Raw genomic sequence first — 22,280 nt, forward strand, 5'->3', positions numbered from 1 at the left:
TTGGATTTCTCTCACTGCTCCTTGGATTTCCCTGGCTGGGAGGACTTCACTGGCTCAGTCTCTGGGACTGAGGATGAGCATGAAGCCCTATGGCCAGCTGCTTTTGAGCTCTTCAGCCACTGGTGGGTGTCATCTTTTCCACTAGCAGAAACCTGGGAAGGGAGTGACTCAAGGGACCCCTTCCTAGCAAGAGAAGCCAAAGAAGGCTTCTCTGGCTTAGAAGTGGGGATGGATGTCATTGATGGTTGGGGGGGGGGGGGGGGGGAGGGGGAGTGTTGATCCTGAAGTATGTGGTGCGGGCGCAACAGGAAGGTAAATGCCCTCCACCATCAAGGGAGGAGGTGTAGTATTCCGGCTCTGAGAAGTGACAGGGGTTGGCAGAGCTGAAGGTGACAGAACTGTTGTAGCAGTGGCGTAAGACAATATCATACATACAGGATGCAGACGTTCAAATTTTCTCTTAGCCTCAGTGTAGGTCAGTCGGTCCAGGGTCTTGTACTCCATGATTTTCCTTTCTTTCTGGTGAATCCTGCAGTCTAGCGAGAAAGGAGAATGTTGCAGCTGACACAGATGGGAGGCAGGGCACATGGAGTATTGGGATATGATAAGCATCCACAATCTCGACATGTGATGCTGGAAGTACAGCGAGAAGACATATGGCCGAACTTCCAGCACTTAAAGCACCGCATCGAGGGAGGGATATAGGGCTTTACATCACAGCGGTAGACCATCACCTTGACCTTCTTGGGCAATGTGTCATCCTCGAAGGCCAAGATGAAGGCACTGGTGGCAAACTGATTATCCCTTGGACCCCAGTGGACACGCTGGACAAAATGTACACCTCATCGCTCTAAATGGGCGTGCAGCTTATCGTGTGTGTGTGTGTGTGTGTGTGTGTTTTTTGGGGCTTATGGGCGCTCAACATCGAGGTCATCAGCGCCCTTGCAGCTCATCGTCAGACTGCAAAAGAAGGTCCCTGTGAAATATGATACCCTGGACCATATTTAAGCCCTTAGTGGGCATGATGATTGCAAAAACATCCCCCAGCTTGTCATAAGTGAGTAACGTCAGTGACTGGGCAGAGGATGCTGTTTTGATCAAGACTGACCCAGATCTCATTTTGGACAAACCCTCCACCTCCCCAAGCTTGTCCTCTAAATGCTCAACAAAAAACTGAGGCTTCATCATCATGCAAGATTCCCCATCAGCTCTCAAACATGCAAGGTACCATGGCGAATAAGATCCACTGCCATCCTTAGCCAGACATTCCTCCCATGGTGTGGCCAGGGAGGGGAACGATTTGGGGTCATACTTCAGTGAGTTGAATTGAGCTCATAAACAATTAGAGACTGCTGGTGTTTCAACACCAGCAAGAGATGATGGACTATGCTTCATCGCGTGTCATCCGCCCTGATGCCACCCACTCCGACCAGGGGCCCTCCTCACAGGCGCCACCCAGCTGCAGCAAAGGCCACCTGGCAGGATGGCCATTGCTGAGAGTCCTGATGCCCATGGGGGATGGGCATCTACCCCTTGTCATAAGTGGGGAGTTAATGGCGGAGGCATCAGGGGGCTATAACCAACAGAGTATATGGTGGCCCCACCACAAAGGACCGGCTACTGTGCTGGATAACAGGTGCAAAGAAGTCTATGGTCATCGTTGACACAGAAAGTGACACTGCATAGTGCATGGTGGAAAATGCACCCAGGAAGGTGTCCTCACACAAGAGATGGAGAATGAGTGGGACTGAAATGTGACAACGAGAAAGTGGCTAAAGATCTCAATGCACGATGGACACAATGCACCATGTAAGGCACCCTTTCTCAACTGACTCACTCTTAAGGAAAATTTTGAGGAATGGAGGTCAAACCCTACAAGGGACCATCACATAAAGGCCAAAAAGTGTGAAACTCCTTTTAGTCACCCCCTTACAACAGGCAGGAATACCTCGGGCCTATTCTTACCCCCGGACCCACAGGAGTAAATTCTTGAAATTCTGGGAAATTCCTGGAATTCTAAAAATTCCCATGTTTTTCCCACGATGAAAAAATTCCCAGTTTTCACCTGGATTTCTCAGTTGTTGAAGGTGTATACACCCTGCAACAGTTTGCAAATATTTTGCACAAATTCCAAATTGTAACAGGGTATACATTTCAAGGACGAAATCAATTTTAATTTAGAAAACTACAGGACATGTAAGGTTACACCAACCATTTAACAGTACAGAGGGAGTTCTTGCAATAAGAAATTCAGTACTTCACTTTAACTCTTCAACAGAAAGAATCTCTGTAATTAATGAACAAGCAACAAAGCATAGGCAGTGATCAACACTCATGCGCCCTTAAATAAAGATAACAAGAAAAATCCTTAGAAAATTGAAGCCTCCTGGTATCTCTCAGAGGAGATAACCGCCAAGATCCAAGAACATTGCATCAAGATCTTATTGGGTGAGTGTTATGTGCAACTGGGCAGAGAGAAAAGAAACAAATTGCTAGTAGGCCTTCACAGCCAGCACACTGGAAGATGGATAAAAATTGAGTGTCTCTAAGATTCCTGTAAAATCCTTCTTTTGAAGTCTATTGTCATCGTCGATGCATAAAGTGACACTGCATAGTGCATGGCGGAAAATGCACCCATGCCATGATGGCAGAATGTTGATGGAATCCGACTGCAAACCCGAAAATTACTGGAAGAAGAAATACGCCGGGAAAATTACAGAAGTCACATCAAATCCTTTGCTAGTGGAATTCCCTATTGTTGCAGTCTCCAGAAAAAATATGTCTGAAACTTAAAATGTCAAAAGTGCAGAAAGGTTGTTTTTGACAAAGACCATTACTTAATTTGGATAAAGTAAAATTCCAGCACAGGAGATCTACATCTAAAAGCAAGAGTTTTCAAGAATATCAATATTCTGTTGCAGGACATATGTTAACAAGCTCCAAAAACTCACCAAGCCAATGCAACACACTACAAACATCAGCTGTTAAAGTAGAACAACCTCCAAGAAATCACAAATACAGGTGGTAGGGCACAATCTGTACTAAAAGATAGGAGTCTTTCCTGAAACAATGAAAATAAACTCCAAAATAATCCCCAAAGAAGAATGAGCTTACGACAGAAACAGACTGGAATAGAACAAATCTTCCTCAAACGAGTGCACCCCAGTTGCCAACAGTGCTTGGCAGACCGGATGATCACCCATCAAAGTGCTAGCCCAGCTCGACAGTGCTTAACTTTACTGATCTGACAGGAACCGGTGTTACCACTGCGGCAAAACCATTGGCTGAGAAAGTGGAACCTTAGAGAAAAACACTAAAGAGAGCTGCACAGTAATGGTAAACATTTAAAACAGAACATTTAAAAGAGATCTGAGAAATCAGAACAATTCCACAGAGCTGGAAATGTGCACTGACACATCAACAGCATAAGAAATGTGACTTGGCAAACCCAAACAATTACTGAGCCTTATCTTATTTGCTGATATATAAAATTCCATCTAATGACCTCCTAAACAGAAAGATCACCTGAATGGACCCTGAAGATGATAGTACAGACCTGCCAATGTACCAGCACAATTCTCACGTTTGTGGGCTTTAGGAAGGCCTATGACTCTGCTGTCAGACAGACTGTTTTGACAAGACTACATCAGAAAATAAATATGCCTTAGAAAAAAACAACAAAATATAGTATCAAAGGCAAGCCTCCAGATATCTGACAAGAAAAACCATTACAGGGCAAATTTGAATGAACACAGCTGAAAAGTTCAATTACAGATGGAATATGGTACAATGTTAAAAATACCCTGGAAAGATCATATGGTTATATGGTTGTACAGCAGTACAATCTTAGATAGAGCCACCAAATGTTGAAAGGCATTCAGAATCCCACAGGGCCATGAGAGCAAAAAAAGTAATCTCAACATTACCCAACATGGAACATTAATTTCTAATCTTCTTTCCTTCCTTAAAATTAGAACACAGTTCTTTTAATGGAAGTACTACATACATCAGGGACCAAGCTCCTGGAGAGTATTCTAAAATTGCAGAAATTGTAAACAAGGAGCAGAAAATTCTTAGGAAAATATATGGCCTCACACAAGAAAATGGCATTTTAATGAAGACAACATCTGACCTCTGCACACTAATGAACAAGTTCATTAACACCCTGTGGAAGAAACATCTGAAATTCTATGGCCACATTTATATAACAGACAACAAAAGACTCACCAAAAGCTCCTCATAATTATTAATTCAAAGGAGGTTAAAATCAATTGATTAGAAGAAACTAGAGAAGATTTACAGAATATGAACATCCAGAGAAAAAGCAATAAATCACCCAGTCCTTGGAACACATGTAATAAAGTGCAGATTCATGAAGAAGCAATGGTCACAAGAACAGAAGAAAAAACATACTGAATTCATGAAGAGATTTTGGAAGGATGAGACAGGAAAAAACATGAAGCAAACTACCAAGTTTCAATGCATTACTCAAGTGAACAAAACTGAGGAAAAACAATATCATGTGACCATCCATCTCAAGGGTTCTTTCTCCAAAGGATCTTAAAGAGTTATGAGGTAATGTTGTCTACTTCAGGTCCCTTGCTTCAACTTAAATCTTTCTCTGCTCTACAGGAACAATATTATATCACACCAATAACTGAAATCCTTGCAAAAATCAAACAATGGAAAATCCAGGATGGAATGTAACAATACCAGAGAAGGAAAGTTGCTACTCACCATAGAGCAGAGATGCTCAGTCACGATAGGCACAACAAAAAGATTCACACAATTATAGCATTCGGCCATTAAGGCCTTTGTCAGCAGTAGACACACACACACACATACACATGCACACACACACACTCACGCAAACGTAACTTGCACACACATCTGCAGTCTCAGTGAACTGAAACCACTAGAGTATTAGAAGCCATATGGTCATAAGCTGCAAATCACTAGATACTAAAAAATATACAGACGAGTAACCACATCCCTTACAATTTGCAGAAAACTGGGACTCAGCTATGTAAATTCCTGTTAACACTAAGTTTCATAGGAAACAGCTTTTAACTTTTCCGATAAAGAGGCTGATAGCACTCCTAAAATCAGTAAAATTACATAAATGTTTAGTATGAAACTGTAGATTAAAAATGCAGCTGCAGAGTGTAACAGGGAAAACAACAGCTATTTTCAAAGTACCCATTTTTCTGCCAAAATATGCCACATTTTGAACAACAACACATAAAAAGTAATCTCTTAGTAATACTCAAAATTACCTGAGTGTGTAGATTACAGAAGTAATCTAGCCTGCAATCACTGCTTCTGTCTCCTAATGTATAACCTCTTCACTTCCCATGTATTGTATACGACACACGGAACTGGTGACACTTATTTGAATACAAAACTCGTGCAACAATGAAGATACATGCACCAATACTTTGCTCACCTTTTGCAAGGCGTCATTACCTACTGTAACAAGTTTCACTGCTCTGTGTCGTCAATTACATGTAACAGAAATATTAGATGGATCAATATATTTTTCTACCAGCAGAACTGAAGAGGATAACTAGACTCATTATTAAGTTCTAGAGGCTCTCCTTCGTGGTTAGATTTATGGAATATGATGTGTGAATGAATAAACAAGTATAAAGTCATCACTGTTTATATTGTTCGTGATTCTCCACATTACTTTGCAGTCTCTCAAATTCTTCATCCAAACAGGTCTCAGAAGGCCCAATGGTGCTGACGAACCACGTCATTTTTAGCTTATGGGCAACACTGGATATGGACATGAAGGGGCATGTGGTCAGCACACCTCTCTTCCATCTGTTGTCAGCTTTCATGACTGCAGCTGATACTTCCTCAATGGCCTGACAAGGGCTGAGAGTACCATGCTTGCCAACAGTGCTCGAGGCCTGAGTGCACCAACAGTGCCTGGCATACCTGACAGTGCTTAACTTCAGTGACCTGACTGGAACTGGTGTTACCACTTTAGCAAAGCCATTAACACTTTATAGTCTGCTAACTATTATTCTGATATATTTTGCAGAATATGATCATAAATTTTTCTGCTGACTTATTCTATTACACTATTTACCTGAAGAAATGCATTTCATGTGTATTTACTCATCTTCTAGGCCCACCACCATACATAATGCATTGCCACAAACATATGACTCTTGTTAAGCAAACACATATAGTTAAATTTCTATGAAGATATGGTTGCAGTTACTTTCTCCAATAGAAGCTGATATCAGTACAACCAATAGAGGAACAAAAGTGAAGTAAGTATTCATTTTTTAGAGCAAGAGCAGAGGAAGGAAATGGGTGATACAGAAAAAAAATTGGGAGGAACAGGCAGGATTCAGCTACAAATCCAGTTAAGAAGAATCCACATGGGGCATGAGATGAGATTCAGATGATTAATTTTCTCTGTATGTCCATCTTTATAGAGACGGTTGCATGACATGGCTGTTCAATAGAGGATGTCAAATTAAAACTTTTCAGCCATAATATTTCCAACCTTATTTTATTTGGCAAACAGTTTCTGCATTTTATTACACTATCTTCAGGCTCCTGACCAACGTTTAGGAAGAATCTACATTTGTTGTGATCAAAACAAGGGTATCAAAACTGGTATCATCATCATCATCATTTAAGACTGATTATGCCTTTCAGCGTTCAGTCTGGAGCATAGTCCCCCTTATAAAATTCCTCCATGATCCCCTATTCGGTGCTAACATTGATGCCTCTTCTGATGTTAAGCCTATTACTTCAAAATCATTCTTAACCGAATCCAGGTATCTTCTCCTTGGTCTACCCCGACTCCTCCTACCCTCTACTGCTGAACCCATGAGTCTCTTGGGTAACCTTGCTTCTCCCATGCGTGTAACATGACCCCACCATCTAAGCCTGTTCGCCCTGACTGCTACATCTATAGAGTTCATTCCCAGTTTTTCTTTGATTTCCTCATTGTGGACACCCTCCTGTCATTGTTCCCATCTACTAGTACCTGCAATAATCCTAGCTACTTTCATATCTGTAACCTCAACCTAATTGATAAGGTAACCTGAATCCACCCAGCTTTCGCTCCCATACAACAAAGTTGGTCGAAAGATTGAACGGTGCACAGATAACTTAGTCTTGGTACTGATTTCCTTCTTGCAGAAAAGAGTATATCCTAGCTGAGCGCTCACTGCATTAGCTTTGCTACACCTCGCTTCCAGTTCTTTCACTATGTTGCCATCCTGTGAGAATATGCATCCTAAGTACTTGAAACCGTCCACCTGTTCTAACTTTGTTCCTCCTATTTGGCACTCAGTCCGTTTATATCTCTTTCCCACTGCCATTACTTTCGTTTTGGAGATGTTAATCTTCATACCATAGTCCTTACATTTCTGATCTATCTCTGAAACATTACTTTGCAAACTTTCAATCGAATCTGCCATCACAACTAAGTCATCTGCAAATGCGAGACTGCTTATTTTGTGTTCACATATCTTAATCTCACCCAGCCAGTTTATTGTTTTCAACACATGATCCATAAATAATATGAACAACAGTGGAGACAGGTTGCAGCCTTGTCTTACCCCTGAAACTACTCTGAACCATGAACTCAATTTACCGTCAACTCTAACTGCTGCCTGACTATCTATGTAAAGACCTTTAATTGCTTGCAAAAGTTTGCCTCCTATTCCATAATCTCGTAGAACAGACAATAACTTCCTTCTAAGAACCCGGTCATATGCCTTTTCTAGATCTATAAAGCATAGATACAATTCCCTGTTCCACTCGTAACACTTCTCCATTATTTGCCGTAAGCTAAAGATCTGGTCCTGACAACCTCTAAGAGGCCTAAACCCACACTGATTTTCATCCAATTTGTCCTTAACTAATACTCGCACTTTTCTTTCAACAATACCTGAGAAGATTTTACCCACAACGCTGATTAAAGAGATACCTCTGTAGCTGTTACAATCTTTTCTGTTTCCATGTTTAAAGATTGGTGTGATTACTGCTTTCGTCCAGTCTAATGGAATCTGTCCCGACTCCAACGCCATTTCAATTATCCTGTGTAACCATTTAAGACCTGACATTCCACTGTATTTGATGAGTTCCGACTTAATTTCATCCACCCCAGCCGCTTCATTTCACTGCAATATATTGACCATTTTCTCCACTTCCTCAAATGTGATATATTTGCTACAGTGATTACTTCAACCATCACCTGCAGAAAATTTTCTGTTTTTACAAGATAAACAATAAATGTATAACAAGGGGTGCAGCACCTGTTTCCAGTACCTAGTGTGAGTATTGTTTGCAGCCCTCCAGCAGGTGTCCCATCCACCTCAAAAGCATTCAGATTCTGTGTCCGAAGATTTGATTGTGTGGGTGACACAGCCGATGCTGAATGGTCTATCTGAAGCCATTTGTTTATATCTTGGCATAAGCTCGCAACCTGGTTCACCGAAAGTAATGATGGATAACTTGACACAGCTTGACAAATGAAATATGCAAGCTTCCCTCGTTCTTGGTCATTTATACTTTCTTCCTTTAGCAATCTGTTTGAATCAGAAAGGAGAAATATGCTATTAGTGAAATGTTGCATTATTAATGGAAAAGAAGACAAATATGCATTAACTACAATAAACAAAGGAATCTCATTAGAGAGAGAGAGAGAGAGAGAGAGAGAGAGAGAGAGAGAGAGATATCAAAGTAAAGTGATCATGGTTTAGATGAACTGCATGCTTTGCATTTTTATTAATAAACAGAATTTCAAATCTCCACAGGTTACGATTTGTTTTCTGCTGTGAGGCAAGTAAGGCCATAATTACCCAAGTTTTAATGTTGAATGATCTGAATACTTCCTAGTAGTGTCTGATAAACTTCAATAGCTAAATATGTTCTTTTTGGCAACCACAGTCCTCAAGTATATATTTTTTAAACTTGTTTTTAATTATTTAATATTCTGGTGTATCAAGATAACCTTATTCAATCAATTTTCTTTCATATTTGATACTAGACTCCTCTAAATCTCATTTACATTTTAACCTAAGAAATGTACATCACCCACACCCATTATCACAGGAATTTTAACCTTTTGACAGTGCTGTCCACCATCAGATGCTGAAACCTGATCTGAGGTAACCGTTTTGGGGTAGGTTGCCCCAGGGCTGCACCTAGAGATGTGGTAAAAGTAGTAGGCTGCATTAATTTGCAAGTTTTTCTAGTCTTGGCATATGATGTGTGTTCCTTCATCCCTTGTAACATAAATTAACAGTCCCTCCCCAGGACAACTAGGTAATATCTACATCATAGGATTATTTTGTCTTGCTTATGTGCTGGTACCACAAAACTTAATTTACAAATGCTGTCTGTTCTTCACATAGTGTGGTATCTCAATACTTTTGATTTATACGACTCTTCATTGGATTGAAAATGACAGAATTTAAGGTGGATGAATCCAACCTTTATAAGCTGGGATGAACCAACAAATTGAATATAATTATAAAGGCCCCTGTCTTTTATCCTGCAGAATTAATGATTTTCATTATCTTATGCACACTGTTTTTTTAAACCAACTGTGTCATTAGTTGTCGAGTGCCCGTCATCTCATAGAAGCTCAAGTTTCACGGTAATGGGAAGATCACCAGTCTTTCATGTTTTAAATGACTGATTCCCAGATGATGGAAAGATATCTGAGGAGGAAGTTTCTTATTACATTGCCACCATAGTATTCCTAGTTAGTCTCTCCAAACTCTTGTTTATGCAGAAGGTACATATTTTCTCAGATATGCTCACTACCACAAATTTGTGCTTTCATACAGCTTATGACCTCTATTTCTTAAGTATTTCTGATGAGGATTAACTACACAAGCTATCTTACTCAGCAACATAATAATAAAAGGCCAACATGAAACCTAAACCACTGTGACTGTTAAAGCTCTCTCTCTCTCTCTCTCTCTCTCTCTCTCTCTCTCTCTCTCTCTCTCTCTCTCACACACACACACACACAAAAATTATTTAAAATAATTATTAAAATACAGAGCTTCATGAAGATGATATTTAAATACCACTGCAGATAATATATATGGCTGGCTGATTAATCAACTAAAAATGAATGAACCAACTATTTTGCAACACACTAATACCTCCAATGTGAGAGTTCTGGCTGGAATCGGGATAATTCACAAAATTTTTAAATTCTTACCGCATTCATCCCGTGCAGGTCCCCACTTAAAATTAACAGCTGACCTCTCATCAGAATATAAACAGTTAAAACAGAGAGTATTGAAATGCTACATACACTGATGGGTTCTATTGCTGCAAGAGTACAATCCCGTGGGTCGGGGGAGCGAGGGGTAAAAGACCTGGATCGGGGTCGCACTTCTAGTCACTATTCTTTCCAAAGGCTTATGACCTTCCCATTCAAAAGTGATGAAATGGCTCACAAAGGGATGACAAGCTTCCTTAGCTGCTAATCAGCTTCCTCATTTTCCCGTATTATAACATGACATGGTAACCACAAAATATACTTCCTTTTCCTGGTCCAGGGCAATCTCTGCATAAATCCCAACAGGCCTTATTGCTAGAAAACCAGTATTACCACTAGAGCTGTGAAGGGGTCAAAATGACCAGTCACATTTGTTTTGTTCAAAATTATAAACTTTTTTTTTTTACTTTGTTCATGACATCACATTACTTTTCTTCTTCTCTTCATGATGATATATTAGGTTTTACAAAATACCTATATTTTCTTTGAAATTTCATTCAATATACCTAGGACAGAAGAAGTCCAAAAATAAGTAATCATGTAGAGTTAATTGTTGCATCTTGACACACGCACATTCCAATCTGCCACAGTTTATAATGTGACATTCAGGTAATATACTTTGTCCTTGAAAGAAATTTTTGAACACAGCTCATTAATGTGGACTTTCTGATGAAGAAATGTTATTTCTCTTAGAGTACTCTGAACCTGAATCAGAATATGACTTAGATAATGAAGGTGACGATTTGGTACCAGAGATAAGTGAAGACGAAGATATTGTGAATGAGGAAGGATTAGTGGAGGGGTATTCGGATGCTGATCTACATTACTCCTCACCTCATCCATCACAGCAAATCCAGTTGAATGCCTCTAAAAAGATGGTCGCTAGGGACAGAACCTGCCAATTTTTCATCTTCTAGAAGGAGGACGGCTGTGAAGTTCTCCAGCAGGAAGGAGGTCCTACTGTTTACATTTGTGAATGTCTAGACAATTCTGTCACCATTGCTGTCCATCTTACCATCTTACTTTTGATGAAACAATGCTACATCTCATTAAGAAATACACCGAATCAAATGATAAAAAGTGCTAAAAAAACATTGAGTGGAATGTATCACTTGAGGAACTGGAAAAATTGATGGCCATCACTTTTTCTCAGGGTGTCATCTGTATAAAAGGTACATCTGCAAATGATATTTGGTCACATTCCTGTGGGCTTACTTTCATCAAGGATATTATACCAAGGGACAGTTTTCAGTAGTTTCTCAGGTTTCTCCATTTTGATGAAAAATCAACCCGAGCTGAGTGCCTGCCCGCCAACAAATTCACTCTTGCTTCTTGGTTTCTAGAAAAGGCTGTTCGGATGGCAGACTCGAGGGACACAAGATTATCAGTGGTAGAGTGAGCAAGTACGGGGTGTCTCAAAAGAAAGTTTACATTTGAAGCACCCTCTGCATGTGTGCAACAAATCAGAGGTGAGTGAGGGATACATTTCTCACTTGCTTGACCTCTGAGAATTCAGGGAGGGCTTCTCAGGTGTGGACCGCATGTTCTGTGTACCAGAATTTTAGAGAAAAGGTGATTCAGCAACTGTAGCATGGAGGAAATTTTGCAGTGATTCTGGACTGCATAATGTAAATGATGTTCCAACTGTTCCTCTCATCTGGAAATGGATCAAAACGATTGAGAAGACTGGTTCAACAGTGGCCAAATCAAAATGCAGGTAACCGAGGTCATTGAGAACAGGCAAATCAGTGGAGAGTGGAAATTGGTCAGTTAGTGATGATCCTAACCTCTCCATTCATAAGCGTGCAAGTTCTTTAAATGTGCACAGATCAGCACTGTGCTCAATTCTACAAAGATACCTTAAACTGCACGCTTACAAAATCCAGTTGGTGCAAGAATTAAAGCCTCAGGATACCAAACACAGGCTGTAGGTCGTTAATGGAGTGGCTGACTGCCCTTCAATCTTTTTTCTGATGAGGCTCATTTTGACCTGAACATTTACATCAATAAGCAAAATTGCCACTACTGGATTGCAAAGAATCCTAAAGGGAAGCATGAGAAACTCTGTCATTTGCTAAAAGTTACTGTACGGTTGCGATGTCAGCTCGAGGAATAATTGTGCCATACTTTTTATAGCCAGAAAACGTGGTATCAGCAAGATGAGCCACAGCACACAGGTCCAATGTGCCTATACTGTGTGTTCATGAAATTTTCCCTCGCAAAATGATCTTGGAGAGGTGACACAAATTGGCACCCTTGCAGTCCAGATATGAGCCCCCATGGGGATGTGTCAAATATGTAGTTTATGTCAATAATCCAGCTTCTTTGGAGCAAATGAAAGAAAACATCCATAATGAAGTGGCAGCCACCCCAGTGCCAAGCTGTCACGCAAAATTCTGTTTATCATTTAAATGAGTGCTGTAGGCATGCTGGATTGCATTTAAGTAACATTATTTTTAAGAAGTAAACTCCTAAACTGTATATTTCAATAAGAAATAAAGATTTTGTGATAGATTTCAACCTCTATTTTATTTTGACACATCAAATATAAATTTTCTTTTGAGACACCCTGTATCACCAAAAAAGACCAGTTTATGCCCTGCAAACCCTACAAACCTGATCTCAAATTTTGGAATTTTGCTAATGCAGCAAGAATGTATGTATGCAGTACTCCCCCAAACCCCGGAAAAGAGGATACACATGGAGAGGAACAATCACTCTGAGACTATTTTGTTCCGCAGCTTATGGAGACATTGCTAAACGAAGGAAGTAACATGATGACTGACAACGTCTTCACATCATTCAAACTTGCTAAAAAGCTCAAAGAAAAGAAAATTTATTAGTTGGTACAATAAAAACATTCAGTGTGAAATACCTGAAGAGATAGAGAAGCCAAATGCTGAAATACACTCCATCACCTACCTGTGCAAGCCTGGTAACACAGACTACATCGCGCTGTAAATGAAGGAAAGAGGAATAAAAATTTCTTATTTTTAAACTGTGTGCTTAAGAAGCAATGAGGTTGGTTGGTGGTTGGTTTAAAAGAGGGGGGAAGGGACCAAACTGCCACGTCATCGGTCCCTTGTTCCGAATAAAACAATGCCACAGGGGCGAGAATAAAACAATCAATACTGACAACTCAAAATGGAGAGAAAGGAAAAACGACAAGAACAACAGAAGGGCAACAAACACTTAAATGAAAAAAAGGGGAGAACAAAACCACAGAAACACAAAAAACAGGTAGAAGAGATTAAAATGACAAAACAGATTACAATGGCTGGCAGACCATGAGAATAAAAAGGTGAAGCCAGCCCTCTGTGACACATTAAAACCTCCAACCTAAAAGCACTAGGGTGGAGGACACAGAGGGACAAAGGACATGTGCTAAAATTTAGATCAAATGATAAAATTCACCCTCACGAATAAAACGTAAAACTAAATCAGTCAATAAGGCATTGTCAGGTAAAATTAATGGAAACGAGTCCAGTAACCAAAGATTTCGTCGCAGGGCAGTCAAAATGGGACATTGCACCAGAATATGGGGCACTGTCAACTGGACGCCACATCGACACTGGGGCGGGTCTTCACGGTGCAGGAGGTAGGCGTAGGTCACCTAAGTGTGTCCAATGCAGAGCTGCAGGGAACCACAGAGTCCCTGTGAGAAGCCCGCATGGAGGACTGCCACACATTCGTAGTCTCCTTAGTAGCACACAGTTTGTTGTGGATACTGAGACTATACCATTCCATCACCCAAAGCCAAAAAACCTGGTGACGTAAAATTAAACATAGATCTGTTATTGGAATGCCGATCTCCACAAGCGGTTCCCGTGTATCCTGTTTGTCCAGCCTGTCAGGAAGTTCATTGCCTGGGATTCCAATGTGTCCTGGGATCCACACAAACACCGCTGAACAACTGGACCGTTACAGGGTGTAGATGGACTCCTGGATGATCGAAACCAAAGGATAAAGAGGGTAGCACTGGTTGATAGCTTGTAGACTGCTCAAGGAGTCAGTACACAGAAGAAATGACTCCCCAAGGCATGAACGGATGTGCTCAAGAGCACGAGATATAGCCACCAGCTCTGCAGTGAAAACACTGCAGCCATCGGGCAAGGAATGCTGTTCAATATGTCCTCCATGGACATACGCGAAGCCGACGTGACCATCAGCCAACGAGTCGTTGATGTAAACCACTTCATGGCGTCGGTACAAGTCAAGAATTGAGATGAAGTGACAGCGGAGAGCTGCAGGGTGAACTGAGTCCTTAGGGCCATGTGAAAGGTCCAGACAAAGCCGCGGCCAAGGTGTACAGCATGGAGGTGTAAGCGATTGGACCTCAATTATAGGTGATGAAGGCAAGGACTCCAGTTCAGATAGAAGGGATCGGACGCGAACTGCAATTGTAAGCGCTGACCTGGGCCGCCCATACGGGAGATGAACCGCTGAGACGGTAATTCAGATGTGCAGAAGAACTACGTATGTGTGCAACATAACTGGCGAGCAGTTGTGCATGCCTGACCTGCAATGGAGGGACTCCAGGCTCTGCAAGGACACTGGTCACCGGACTTGTCCTAAAAGCTCCCACTGGTAGTCGAACACCACAGTGAAACACTGGGTCGAGTAAACGCAATGCTGAGGGTGCCGCCGAACCATAAACCAGACTCCCATAGTCAAGATGGGATTGAACAAGAGCTCTGTATAGCTGCAGCAGGGTAGAGCGATCTGCACCCCAGTTGGTGTTGCTTAGGCAGTGGAGGGCACTGAGGTGCTGCACTTCCGCTGAAGCTGATGCAGGTAAGGAAGCCAAGTCAATCAGGCGTAGAAAACCAGTTCTAAAAATTGATACATCTCTACTACAGTGAGGGGATCATCAGTAAGGTAAAGTTCTGGTTCCAGATGAATGGTACGACACTGGCAGAAGTGCATAACACATGACTTTGCAGCCAAAAACTGAAAGCAGTGGGCTACAGCCCATGATTGCACCTTGTGGATGGCTCCCTGTAAGCACCACTCAGCAACATCAGTACTGATGGAGCAGTACAAAATGTAGAAGCCGTCTGCATACAGAGAGGGTGAGACAGACAGCCCTACAGCTGCTGCTAGACTGTTAATGGCTACTACAAATAGAGATACACTCAATACAGAGCACTGCGGGACCCCATTCTCCTGGATATGGGGGGAACTATGGGAGGCACCAACTTGGACACGGAATATATGAAGCGACAGGAAATTCTGGATAAAAATCAGGAGTGGGCCTCGGATACCCCACTTGTATAATGTGCCAAGGATATGATGTCACCAGGTGGTGTCATACGCTTTTCGTAAATCAAAAAAGATGGCACCAAGCACAGCAGTAAGAATGAATACTGAGAGTGTGAAAGGCTGGGAAGTAATTCTCCTATGCAGAGGTGCGAGCATAGTGCTCAGCGAAGTGTTCGGCAATTGTGTTTGCGTCGGTAGATAACACGCCATTTATGTTAACTCTGCGAACACCTGTTGGGGTCTGGTACCCAAAAACTCTTATGATCTTTTCCCAGACTGGGGAAGGTGATGTATGGCACCCAATGGACGACATGTACCTCTCCCAACACTCCTGTTCCCACCTTTTGATAAGCCTCAGAGACTTCTGGCGACCACCGGGGACACCCTAAAGAATGAGGGATAGCATTTTCTGCTGCAGAAACGACAGTTGTAGTTACCTGCTCAACCACAACATCGATGTTACCATGTAGGGAGATTCAACGGTGACAACAGAGGTGAAGGCTTCCCAGTCTGCATTGTTTAAAGCCAATTTGGAGAGGCGTCCGTGGGCCTGATGCCGGGGCATTGACGGGAAAATGAGGAAGTGGTCACTACCACACAGGTCGACATGTGCTCTCCAGTGGATAGATTGGAGAAGTCTAGGACAGGAAACTGAGAGATCAATGGCCGAATATGTGCAATACGCCACACTGAAATGTGTGGTGGCCGCAATATTTAAGAGGCAGAGATCAGGTTGTGAAAGTAAATTTTCGACATCTCTGCCTTGGCCGGTAAGAACTGTGTCACCCCACAAGGGGTTATGAGTGTTAAAATTTCCCAAAAGTAGGAAAGGTTTAGGAAGTTGTTCAATCAGTGCAGCCAATACGTTCAGGGGTACTACACCATCTGGAAGAAGATATATGTTGCAGACAGTTATTTCCTGTGTCGTCCTTATCCTGACAGCCACAACTTCAAGAAGGGTTTGAAGGGGCACAGATTCACTGCATACTGAGTTCAGCACATAGACGCAAACTCCACCTGACACTCTATTAGAGTTGCTATGGTTCCTGTAATATCCCTTCTAGCCATGAAGGGCAGGGGTCCGAATTACCGGGAACCAGGTTTCCTGGAGGGTAATGCAGAAAGCAGGTGTAAAGCTTAACAGTTGCCATAGCTCAGCCATATGGTGGAAAAAAAAAATCCGCAATTCCACTGGAGGATGACGTTATCATGAGGCTGGGAAGGCATGAAGCGCACAAGGAGGCATGTTATGCCTGAGGGTCACCTGCTGCCTCTGACTGAGTATTTGTAGCCATTTCTATGGTGGATGAGGCATCAGTGAGATCCAGGTCTGCAGGGGACGCTAAGATCTCCACTGCATCCTCAGATGAAGAACTGATAGGGAGTGGTGGTGGTGGTGGGGTCACCAGAGGGTCCTGTTTCTTAGCAGACTACTTCTTAGTTTGCTTGCTCTCTCACTTCACTTTAGGGGCTTGCTGGGAAGATTTCTGCAAAGCAGAGTAGGCTGTTGCTTCTTCGGCAGGGGGGAGGGGACCGATGTCCCCTGCATTTGGGGGGAGGGGAGCTTGCTCCTGAAGTAGATGTTTTGGGAGCAACGGAGGAAGATTTGCACCCTACCACCAAGGGGGCAGATGTATTCTGGTGGCCCGGACGGCCCACTGTTCGTGGCACAGAGTGAGGAACGACTGGCACTTGGGATGGCGATAGTGATGTATCTGCAGTGTATGTCAATGTCAACCAAATGGGGTGTAATCTTTTGAATTTACGTTTAGCCTCTGTTTATGTCAACCGGTCCAGGGTCTTGTACTCCATGATTTTCCACTCCTTTTGGAGTACTAGGCAGTCTCGCGAGCAGGGGGTGTGGTGCTCTCCACAGTTGATGCAAGTGGGAGGTGGCGCACATGGAGTATCTGTGTGCAGAGAATGTCCGCAGTCTTGACATGTGGCACTGGAAGTGCAGCGGGAAGACATGTGCCCAAACTTCGGGCACTTAAAGCACCACACAGGGGGAGGGACATATGGTTCAACATCACAGCGGTAAACCGTCACCTTGACCTTTTCAGGCAATGAATCACCCTCAAAGGTCAAGTTGAAGGCAATGGTGGCAACCCTGTTGTCTTTGGGTCCCCTGTAAATGTACCAGATGGAATGAACGCCTTGCCGGTCTAAATTGGCGCGGAGATCGCCGTCAGACTGCAAGAGGAGGTCACGATGGAAAATAATCCTCCGGACCGTGTTGAGGCTTTTATGGGGAGTGACGGAAACAGAAATATCACCCAGCTTGTCACAGGTGAGTAACACTCGGGATTGGTATGGGGATGCTGCCTGAATCAAGACTGTGCTGTTTTGCATCTTGGATAGTCTGTCACTTCTCTAAACTTATCCGCATGGTGTTCAATGAAAAACTGAGGCTTCATAGGTAGAAAAGAGTTGCCATCAGTTCTGATCTGCTACAGGCTAAAACCCGAGGCGAATAGGGCTCTCTCCATTCTGTAGCTCTACGTTCCTCCCATGGTGTAGCGAGGGAAGGAAATGATTTACGGTCATACCTGTCAGCATTGTATTCTATCTTGCCCTTCTTAGAGACTGCTGGTGCCATAGTCACCAGCAAGAGACGACTTAGTCTGCTTCATTGTGTGTCATCTGCCCTGATGTCACCCACTCCGATCAGGGGCTCTCCCCCCACGAGTGCCACTCAGCCACAGCAAAGGCCAACTGGCATGATTGCCGTCGCCAGGAGTCCTGATGCCCCCTGAAGACAGCCATCTACTCCTTGGCATACATGGGGAGTTCACAGCTCAGGCATCAGCAATGCGATCCCTGTGTTGTCAGGGGGCTACCACCAAATGGGTACATTACGGCGCCACCACAATGGACTGGCTACCATCCTGGATATTGGGTGCAGAGAAATCCAGTACTGTCATGGGGGAGAAAGATGACAGGAGATAACGGAAGAAGATGACATACCCTGGAAAGTGTCCTCACCCAAATAGTTGAGTCGCAAGTGGAGATGCAAAGCTATAACAAGAGATTCAGGAGATCGAATCTAAGGGCACATGTGCACCACGTAAGGCATCCTTCCCCATATGGCCTGCACTTCTGTAGAATTTTGAAAGTGGCACGTCAAACCATAGAATGGGACCTAAACTCATAGGGCCGAAAAGTGTGAGACTCCTTTTAGTCACCTCTTACGACAGACAGGAATACCTCGGGCCTATTCTAACCCCCAGACCTGCAGGGGGGAAGAAGCAATGAGCAAAGAAGGCAGAAAGAAATCTGAAAGCATACAATTCTACAATGCAAGAAAGTAGACACGCAACATTCTCTTGCATAAGAAAATCTGATAGCAAACCACCTATTTTATGTCTAAAATAATCTGGAGGAATGGAGGGCCAAAGCAAATTTGGGAGATGTACCTGAAAGTCCCATATGTAAAGTTAACTTAGTATTTGTGTCCCCCCAAGTAGTATTACAAGCCTTCATGTTATGTGTGCAGGTGTAGGAAAGCCTGCTGTACAGGTATCCCCAGCTGGGTCAAGTTATTAATGGTAGAGTGATACATTCTGAGCCCAGCAAGAAAGTGACTAAAGAGCTGTCCAGATTCTACCATCCATACGATATGGGGGTTCACATCATGTACTCCAAGGTCTTTTCCACACAGCTAGTGAGGACACCACTACAATAATTATTCAGACATGCATGATTATTCCCAGATTTGAGGTCAGGAATTGAGACACCTTCTTTCTACCTGTCAGTGAATTGTCCTGTTCCAAAAATGAAATTAAACACACCAAGCAGAATTTTTTCAGTATTTTCGCTGAGGTGCTGCAATATGCTCTAATGAATGCTGGTCTAACATGATAATGTATCACTCATTACAATGTTGACTCTAGTTCTTAAATTGAGAAAGGGCAGTTGTGTAGGTCATCATCAACATAACTAAAGTGAAAAGAACCCCTTTCAGCTATCAGTTGATGCTGATGGAAGACTGGATCTTGGCTGCCAGATGTGGTTATGCAAGTCCAATGCTGCACCATAGACTGGGCAATGTCTCCTTTTTGGTCTCGAGAACACATTTTCTCAGGTCTTCAACTAATGGTCTGCATTTGACCCTTTGCAACACATTATATCTGTCTCTCTGAGTGGAGTGTCACTCTTTTCTTCCACCAGGGACCAGTCTGTCTTTTAAGTTGTACTCAAGAATTTGGCATGCATGCATTTGCAGTGTGGTGTATTATGCTGGTAACATAATCCACCTGCTAGCCAACTAACTTTACAACATCCAGTTAACCTTGCTCAGCACCGTCATTACCAACAATCTTATGGACTCTGTTTTGACTGACATTTATATCCAGATCAGGAAGTGGATCAACTTCAAGATCGATTGCAGGAAACAACAGTGTGGCAGTGCTGAGGGTATGCTACGTCCCATGCTCAGTCACTCATCTTTTGTTAACAAGAATCTCAACAACACATCCCAATGGGCAGAGCCCAAAGCAAATGGTGTGTATTACAATTGCCAGGACGTGACAATGAAAGAGGAGTTAGCAAGAGTCTCTTGGTCAAACGGTTCATAGACAGTCAGGCAGAGACAACGTACAGTAACTCTATTTGCACAAGACTTGTAGCAACCTGTGTGCTGACAGGAAGTGGCAGGGTGGGATTTGGATCATCTGCCAAATTCCTCACTTCGCTCTCTCCCCACTTACATCACTTATGTGAAGGCTGTAAGCACTTTCCACACCATCATAATGTACGATCTGATTACGTCATAGCATTTCCCTCCAGGAACATACTGACAGAGTTTCTACAGTAGCCTGGAATTATTCACACTGTCAAATGCTTTAGACAGGTCCATGAAGTTCCTGCAGGTCTTCTGCTGCCTATCAAGTGAACTCGGAATGTGCTGTTACTGTTGTGCAATTCAGTTCTTTATTACCATTACATACATTTTTGCAAAGGTGAAGATACATGATATTGGCACGTAGTTTTCTAATTCACCTATTTCCTTCCTTGTAGATTGGATTGGATTGTTTGGGGGAAGAGACCAAACAGCGAGGTCATCAGTCCCACCAGACTAGGAAAGGACGGGGAAGGAAATCGGCCGTGCCCTTTCAAAGGAACCATCCCGGCATTTGCCTGGAGTGATTTAAGGAAATCACGGAAAACCTAAATCAGGATGGCCGGACGCAGGATTGAACCACCATCCTTGCAAATGCGAGTCCAGTGTGCTAACCACTGCACCACCTCACTCGGTTTGTACACTGGTTTCACCTCACTCGCTTTTAGTGAATCTGGAAATAATATCTTCCTCTACTACAGCATTCAGCACATGTGTTAAGGGTTTTGATATACTTTCTTTACATTCCTTTATGAGATGTACTGTAACACCATCTAAGCCAGATGAATGTTCGACTTTTCGTTACTTTATTAGGTTTGAAACTTCTATCAGTTGCTGTGAGGAATGCAATGGTATTGTTTATAAATGAATTCTTGGTGTTGTACTTAATTCAACTGTTTTATTTTATGTTATCAATTCATGTGCTACAGTTACATAATATCAATTAAAGGTGTTTGCTATTTCTAGAGGATCTACAAACTTCTGGCACATTTCAATGTGTGCGTCCTCCACTCAATTTGTCACTTTTCCTCTCTCTACATTTATAAGGACCATAAGTCTTTTCAGTTATTTTCTCCATTACTTATAGCTATCTTAATGAATAATGCCTTTGTTTCTCAAGGTTTGTGAGTTAATCCGCCTGGTTTGCTCCCATATCTTCTGATTACTTCCATCAGTCTCTATGTTAATGTCTATGTCTGTCTATGCTAATGTGGAGTTTATTACCTGTGTGTCACAGTAGAATGAGGTAATATTTGTTATTATGTGACCAATAGTAGTTTCACTAGGCTCTGTTACTCTGGTGGGTTTATCTATCTTTATTTTTAGGTTGCAAGTAAGCACAAGGTCCAGTACTGTTTTAGTGTCTATATTTTTCCTAGTGTCTGTGATCAAGCCTCTAATAATGATTAAATAAGCATGAAAGGAAAGTTGTAGTTGAGAAGTGATGAGAGTGAGTTGTAGCCTAACCACAGTGTTATTCTTCTGTACACTGAGCAAGCTGTGAAGGAAACCAAGGAAAAATTCAACAAGGGAATTACAGTTCAGACAGAAGAAAATAAAACTTCATGGCTTGCCAATGAAAGTATAATTATGTCAGAGACAGGAAAGTACTTGGAAAACAAGTTGAGTGGAATTGGTAGAGTCTTGAAAAGAGGTTATAAAACAAACAACAACAAAAGTAAAATAAGGGTATTGGAATGCATTCAAATTAAATCAGACAATGCCGAGGAAACTAGATTATGTAATGATGCACCAAAAGTGGTTTACGAGTTCTGCTATTTTGAGTATCAGGAGAGGTGGAAAACAAGTGGTTTTCAGTGAACATTGCTAAATAATTCTTAACTGCAAGATCTGGGTTTGGGGAAGGCAAGAGCGAAAGAAAAGGGAGTAGAGAGAGCAACAATTTAGATTTATATGCTGAACAAAAGTGTTATGGCTCAGTTTTTAGTTTTATGTTAATATCAGTTATGTATTCCATATAAAATAATTCTTTACATTTTTGTAATTAATCACAGTTTTATATGCAATTCTGATTGTGATATGATGTAGAATAGTGTAGAATACCATGCAACTTGTCGTATGTAGGGTACTGTATACCCTTGTATTTTTTATGCCATGTATTTT

The 22,280-nt window shown here is 42.2% G+C and overlaps 1 protein-coding gene across 2 annotated transcripts in view; it reads right to left on the bottom strand.

Annotated features, from left to right (window-relative positions):
- The window catches only part of LOC126475376 (AP-5 complex subunit zeta-1-like), a 159,521-nt gene that overhangs the window by 130,332 nt on the left and 6,909 nt on the right, over positions 1-22,280 (bottom strand). For both annotated transcript variants that reach the window (XM_050103199.1, XM_050103200.1), the window contains one exon: positions 8,302-8,561. In XM_050103199.1, the coding sequence (XP_049959156.1) occupies positions 8,302-8,561 (260 nt within the window). The remainder of the gene's footprint in view (positions 1-8,301; positions 8,562-22,280) is intronic.

Source organism: Schistocerca serialis, chromosome 4, assembly GCF_023864345.2.
Source record: "Schistocerca serialis cubense isolate TAMUIC-IGC-003099 chromosome 4, iqSchSeri2.2, whole genome shotgun sequence".
Classification (NCBI taxonomy): Eukaryota; Metazoa; Arthropoda; class Insecta; order Orthoptera; family Acrididae; genus Schistocerca; species Schistocerca serialis.